Raw genomic sequence first — 7909 nt, 5'->3', positions numbered from 1 at the left:
TGCTTTTGGATTCAAGATTATGAAATATCACATTTTAAATAATCTTCTAATTGTATTGTAACTCTCTTTCGTTAATAGCAACTGTCCCCACTCCTACCACTTGCAAATCAGTATGAATTCCCTCAAATTATGAACCAATCTTATTGCCTCCCCCCACAAAAAAGTATAACATTCATATTCTGCAATAAAGAACAGCAAAACTAGCATAGTAAACCTGGCCTAGAAGGCTTGTTATGGTAACTTTTGCTAAAGCTAGCCATAGACAACACATAATCGAATAATATCAGTTTTTATGATTGTTTAAGGACACTCCTGGCATGAAGACTAAAGTGAAGAAGTAAAGATACATTTTTACTAAATGGTAAGGATAAATATATCTGAAATTGTTTTTTTTTTTCAGTAATTTTTAAATCTTAGACAAAAAGAAATTGTCTTTTAAAATAGAAAAGTTTATTAAATGAGCATGAAACACACTATATTTTATTACTATATTTCCATTTTCAAATAAAATACTTTTATTTTTCACTGTTCATAAAATAGCAAAATATTTTATTAGCATGAAATGAAATAAATTAAATTCTTAAAAAAATTTTCCATTGGTGTGAAAAAGCTAAAGCTGCAAAGACAAGAAGCTGTATTAAAATACAATGTTATTAAGTTTATGACATAAACTTTACATGTTTGTTATGTTACCCAGATTTTGTCTAGATGTGATAATTTATAAACCGATGGCAAGACTATAAACTAGCACTAATGCATAGAAATTACAGCAGCCATTGAGGTCAGTTGAATATATTCGTTTATTGAAAATCACATTCTTAACTTATAATGTTATTCTTAACCTATAATTCTTAACTTAAGTGCAATGGGTATAAAAAATTAGCATATGAAGAAGTCACTAACAAAAGTTGAAAGCAAATTTATAGCTCATTTATAAAAGTAAATATTATCCCCCCCGAAAAAAGATATTTTATTTAAAACTGGCTGAATATTGTAAAAAAAAAAAAAAAAATTGTGAAAATATACTGCATTCTGAACATTTAAGAAAAAAATTGTAAATAACAGATTATCATAGATGTGCATTAAGTCTTTATTGGAAAAACATAGTGAGGAATCTTCACTTATATGAATTATTAAATATTTTTTTCACATAAGGCATAAAAAATACATAATTTGTCGAAATCGTGCTTTCGTACTTCAGATTTAACATGTGTAAATGAGTACAAAATAAGTGAACCAATAAGAAAGGTCTTTTCAGGTTCAATACATGTTCATTTTGTAATCATTAGAAAAATTATATGTTATTTAAATAATGAATATATTTCCTCTTTATTATTTACTTGCTGAAAATACTTGCATTCTCTTTTGACAAGTTAATTATTATTATTAGTTTTTTAAATCAAAGTTAGTAAGTCAAAGGGTATTTCATATGAAATGAAGATTTTTCAGTGCAGCAGATGTCAGAGGAATTGAGCTTAGGAAATTTTCAAAATCAATATCATATTTTATTTCTGGTAAATCAGTAATATTTTTTTTATTCTTATGTGAATACAAAATTGATTCCATATTTTCTTTTTTAAAAACGGTTTTTATTAATTTATTAAAAATTCCATAACCTTTGTTATTTTAATTTTTGAGATTGAGATCAAAATGTATTGCAGAATATCATAATCAATAATTTATCTTTCTTTTGAAAGATATATATATAGCAATCTTAAATTCACTCCTTAAAAACATAGTTTGATTTGTTAAATCATCAAACATGAATTTCAGTGTAACATATAAACTAGAATTTTTATAACTTTCAACAACAAGTTTTATTAATGTAATGCTAATACTAACAATATAAGCTCCAGCCAACAAGGTATGTTTATTGTTTAAAAACTCAAGAGGTTTAAAATGAACATAATTTTGTTATTTGTGGAGGAAGAAATATTTAAAAAGCACTGAAAATATATGAATATATTAAACCATAAGTGTTGCAACTAAAAACTATTGTGATTAAAGTTTAGCAACAAGCAAAAAGATATTCAGAGTTTACTTTTATGAAAAGCAACACGAGTTTTATCATGGAAGTGGTGGTGGTGGTGGGGGGGGGGAAAAAGGGGGGATGTAAAAAAGGTACATATATTATGTATCATGATCATATTTGTAGAATTGTCAGTAAAGAAAGAGTCAATCTACTGTTAACAGTTTAAGCTGTTCTTTGCCATTTATGCACCAGTAAACTACAAGAATCCCTAATATTAGAAATTACTGTTAATAAAATACTATAATGAAATAATAATATTATTTTTTCTGAATTTGAGAGTAGTTTAAAGAATTTTTACTTCAGTCTCCATACACTGGACTTCCAAGACATTTAATGCAAATGATACCATTCATATATGAAGTGATTACAATGTGAAAGAAACTAGGAGTGAAGGCAATTTCCAAATGGCCTCATTTATTTTTTTATTCAATTAAGAATTTCGTTTTCATCTTCGCATTAAATGTAATGTTATGAATATACATCCAAAAATCTTGGATATATAAGTTCAACTCCAATCTTATGAAGTTTTTAATGACATACTATACTTAAATTATTTCTAATAACAGTTAAGCAAGAGATGAATTATAAATTTCGTATATCATGCAATTTAACTTTCATCTGATTATAATTATCAGTAACTTATGTCAAATAGAGTTTAAGTTTTATTTCATAATTTAACAATATACTCTTCTACTGATTCTACAACATTCTTAACCAAGTTTTCTTGACTGAAGCAGACAATACAGATAATAATTACATTCTCCAGTTACTTCAAATATATTGCTCTTTTTTTTTTTTCCCTTAGTAGATGTTATTCAAATAACATTGCCCTTTTTTCCTTAGTAGATGTTATTCAAATAATATTGCTCTTTCTTTTTTTCTTAGTACATGTTATAGAGCATTTACTTAAAAGAAATTTTAAAATTTGATATTCAATTGCAAAAGTACCTGAATGTTTAAAAAGCACTGCAAGAACAATAAACTGAAATTTGTTCGTGCAAATCTGACATATTTTGAACATGTTCTTTTAAATATACTGGATTATATACTAATAATACAAAATTTTATATGTATATATATATATTTAAGTAACCCTCAGAGCAATTAAAGATTTCTGATTTAAACAGCAAAAACACAATGACATCAGGTAATGGATAAAAATATATACTAAATGTTCATGAAAATTAAACATTTAAATATGTTTATATGTAAGCTGCAACATTACAAATATACATCATTTAAAAAAATATACTTTGTAGGATTTTTAAATAACAACATTATTAAATAAAAAAAACTAACTACATCAGTTTTAAGACTTTTTAGTTTATGTCCTAAACACATTTAATCTTTGAATCAGAATTTTTTTTAGTTAGGTATTACTTCTATAGTACTAAAATGATCAGCATTAGTTCTATCAGTATTCGAAAAATGACTACCCGGAAATACTTTCATAATGTTGGAATTTAATCCACTTTATAAGTATAAAGCCTTCATTTCTCAGAATTTTAAATACTTTTGGCTCTTTACTTTCAGAAAAAACTTCAACATATCCTTTTGTTTCTTTAAGTCATAAGCAACTGAAGATCCAAATTCATAGCATCTGTTCAATGTTTTCACAGATGTTCCTTTATCTAACTTTTTTTTTTCAGTAACTCCATCTTTTAAAGTACAAGAAACGATTTCATGCTAATACTCTTTCGGTATCTTTAAATGCCGTAATATAGCTGGATGTATAAAATTAACAGGTCTGCAAAACCAAGAACTCAGCAGCAGTTAAATAGATCTTGAATCCCGAGTATTACTAAGAGTGATTCTAGTGACACAGTTACAAAAAACATACATTACATGCATTTCAAAATGTGCCCGATCATGGAAGTTTTTGGACCACACAGAACCACATACAGCTTGGACTCCTAACTCTGATGTAAATCATTCTTTGATTAATACTCTCTATAGTCACTTATACTGCTGAAGCACATAAAAATATTCAGTATAATTGCTGTTATTATTTTAGGGCCAAAAAGATAAATAACTGAATTAAAAGGAAAACTTAAGGAACTAATGTCACCATCTAGCAAAACTGCAACAACAGTGGTACAATGAACAACAGTTTCATTGTAGTTCAAGTACTACAATGAAACTTTCTTTCAGCAAGAGGTACATCATAATAAAAATGGAGTATAAACTTGGAAAACTTACTTCAAGATTGAAATATGAAGAACAGTTAGATTTTTGATGGAAAAACATCTTAATTGTACAGAGATTCATTATGAACTTATGGAGGTGAAGCAAAAATACTGCCATATTAAAATATATTCAAATGGTGTCAGCATTTTTAATATGGTTATATAGACTTCATAAATGCTGACTGACAAGGAAGCTTATCAAAATTCATCATAAAAAACAGTGTGCTACAGGTTGATGACTGATTCACAGTAAATTACAGACTGACAGTCTCAGAAATTTGAGAGGAATTTCATTGATACAGACATGATTTGGCAAATAAAGAAGAGCCATGTAGATGCAAACAGAGCCGGATTTATGATGAGTCTTGAATTTATGATGATGAGTCGGATTTATGATGAGGCTTTAAGGTATTTGAGATATGGCGCCCTTTATAAATCTGTTATACTATATTTTAATACTGTATTTATATAATATTTTAATTTTGGGGGGCCCTAAGCTATAAGTTGTGTAGCTTATATGTAAATCCTGCACTGGATGCAAACAGCAGTTCTGTAATTTTTCCATGAAATAGTGGTAGTCAGTAGGAAATTAAACTTTTGATTGAACATTCAGCAGTCACAGAGATTGGATGGCTGTGGTGAAAGATAATGAGATGTATCCTTTTCATATTATGATGCTCAATAAAATTTTCTTGGCCTATAGTAGTAAAGCGTAACTTTCTTTTTGAATCTTCTACATAATTTTGGATAATATATATATATATAATGTATCTTATACATACTATTACATTTGACTTAACAGTTTGTAGGGATTTATATTTATTTTAAATAACCAATTTTATTTAATTTGTTATTCTTTCCTATAAGCCTTCATTCCCCTAATTGTCAATGCCAGAATATTTAAATTTGGTAGCGTGCGTAAAAGAATGCAAATTCCACCTTGACAAAAGAGTTTAAAAACCGAGGTTCAGTAGGAAAGAGAGAGAGAGTTAGGCACTTGCCATCACCTCTACTGCTTAAGCATCTGCTCCTAGAATCATTGCTGGTCCAAGTGGCTTAAACTGCATTTACTTGCTGTCTCTAGTTTCGATGGGGTGTTTAAGAAAGAGTAGTTATTCTGAGCCTTGTAGTTTAGTTCAATGACTTCTACATATCTTAAATCTTTGTTAGTTTTTCGATTTCCGTTACTGCCCAAGCGGAGCCATAGTTTGTTAGCGTCGAGCTGACGCATTGTAAAGTTTAAAGAATTAATAAAAGGGTACTTTTAACCCTTCTTCTGTGAAGTTACTACTCTTACAGTTCTCACACAGGAGTTATCTTAGGGGACTCTGCAAGTTAAATTAGTTGAAAGGATTTACTTTAAACTGGAAACTGAATGGGAAATTTATTACAAACATAATTATAAGATCAGGTCTTAAAATATGTAGTTGTACATAGTAAATTTTGCTGCATTAATGATAATAATTTAACCTTAGAGAATATTTTAAATTACAAGCAATTCAATTCTGAATATATATTGAAGTACTTCTGATGAAAAACAATAAATATTAAAAATGTATTTAGATATTCAAATGGTTGGTCAAACAAATATTTCACAAAAAGAAAAGTTTTCTGATATCAAGGTTAAAAAAGATACACTTTTAAAGTTTTCATATAGAGTAGAAATGGTATAGCATAAAGACAGAAAAACCTTACCTATAGTGCAAGCTTCCTCAATTGCTATAAAGCATTCAAAAAGAAAATGAAGGTTTAGAACAAGAGGTTAAGTCAACTCAAAAGACAATAATAACAGAATGATATGCTATAATTTTTAACAGATAAGAGAAAAGTAAATTCAAAAGGTAGTAAGAATTATTTTATATTTAAGATTGGTACTTATCCTAATTAAGTCAGTTAAAATCATGTTTTTAAATTTATGTGAGTTAAGAGGAGGGGAAAAAATATGCAAAATGTGTTTAAAAGAAATTCTGAAGTAGTATTGTAATTATATATAACATAATGTGATAGTATGTTTATTCTCAATATTCATTATACCAAACTACACACATATATTACATCTTTATTGTATGAGAGAAATATAACATATGCAATGCTGGAGGTCTGCTTTGATCAGAAATAGAATATTTTAATTATAATAGAATATTATTTAATAATAAAGTAATTATATGCCACTAATGAAATAAATTATTAGTTTGTTTATTAAAAATACATTTTAAATCATATTGAATTAGTAATTTCTGACTAAAAGTTTACTTATTATGGATAAATTAGAATTAAAAATTAATGTACTTTGGAAAGCCTTCAAATAAAATTTGAAAATTTAATGATAAAGCCTGTGTTTGAAGAGATAATGAATAGCTGAAAAATGACACATTAGGACACACTGACACATAAGGAATATCATAATCTCTATTTAAATTTTAGAAATACAATTCAAAGTCTGAAATCTGGATGTCCAATATCTGGACCTTCGGACCATCAGAAATGTTTTGTGAAAAGGGAGAAAGACATCGATTTTGAGAGTAGCATGCCACTTTAGCTTATGCTTAATGCTTCATGCATGTGCAATGGACAAGTTTTTCATAAGAAAGTATGTAGATGGTCCTAATTCTTAATTTCACTTTCACACTGAATGAAACAACTCAATGTTGAAGAAATACAGTCATTTAAAGCATGAATGTGTCTGATCAACAAATGGCTCTGTAGCTGCTGTTTTGCTTGGCATACATCTTAAACTCAAACATTCTACCAAAAATTCATTGCTGATTTTACAAAAAGGTTAAGCCTATTCTAACCTCCTTGCGATTTTACCCTTAGTGAACTATATCCCTGATGCCAACCTGGCAAATAATTTTTATTACTTTTTGCGTTCATCACCACATGACTATCAACTTATGACAGTTTGAGAAATGAAGCATGCAGCGATGTCTAAAATAATTTTTTTTTAAATTATTAATGAGTAATCGAATATCAAAAAGCATGGTAACCTTTTATGTTATTATGCTTGGTAACGATTACAGACTTCAGACAACTGCACTGCAAAGTGTTGACTGAGTTAGTGCTGCTTGAATTGTGAACACCTGATCTCTTGTTCATATATTTTTAGTGTGTGGGAATTTGTTTATTTTGGACTCGGATAAACCTTAAGAATATACTAGAAATAGATATAAATATAATTATATCTAATATAAATTAATATAATTTAGGTTTAACTTTCTCAGCACACAATAGAAGCAAAATAAAATTTTTTGAAACAGCACATGTTTAGTTGCTAATCCCATGATACATCACCAATAATGAATAACAGATGATAGCTGTGACTTTGAAGGTTTTTGGATATTGCAAACAAAAAGCAAAATTTCCTAATTGAGTAACGGCAATGAATAATGATGATATAACAGAAGTTTTCCATTGCAAAGAGGATATTCAAATCATCTGTTACCTAACAGATGGCAAAAACTGTAACGTAGTTCTAAACTGAGAAAATATTGCTACCAATAGTAAAGAAAATGACAGGGAAATTGAGAATGAAAAAATTTTGACATAATTTAATGGGAATTCTCAGCATGATAATTACAGGACCTAAACAATGGAACTTCATCAACTTTTAATCCCTGGTCCCCCCCCCCTCAAAAAAAAAATTCAGGAAAGCATGCATTTTTAGACAAAATTAAGTTTGTAGAAAAGAAGT

At 28.1% G+C, this 7909-nt stretch overlaps 1 protein-coding gene across 4 annotated transcripts in view; it reads right to left on the bottom strand.

The window, feature by feature from the left end:
- LOC118184950 (protein turtle-like) overlaps positions 1 to 7909 on the bottom strand; it is a 531428-nt gene that overhangs the window by 15049 nt on the left and 508470 nt on the right. The window contains exon 16 of one of the 4 annotated variants that reach the window (XM_035354710.2): positions 5914 to 5937. The exons of the other annotated variants lie outside the window; for them this stretch is intronic. Coding sequence (XP_035210601.1) covers positions 5931 to 5937 — 7 coding nt within the window. The 3' untranslated portion in view covers positions 5914 to 5930. The remainder of the gene's footprint in view (positions 1 to 5913; positions 5938 to 7909) is intronic. 4 annotated transcript variants of the gene reach the window in all.

This window comes from Stegodyphus dumicola, chromosome 2 (assembly GCF_044657685.1).
Source record: "Stegodyphus dumicola isolate Sdum_Otavi_A_Nest chromosome 2, ASM4465768v1".
In the NCBI taxonomy this organism is placed as follows: domain Eukaryota; kingdom Metazoa; phylum Arthropoda; class Arachnida; order Araneae; family Eresidae; genus Stegodyphus; species Stegodyphus dumicola.
The sequence above is the reverse complement of the archived record's forward strand: the minus strand, read 5'-3'. Positions and strand labels throughout refer to the sequence as shown.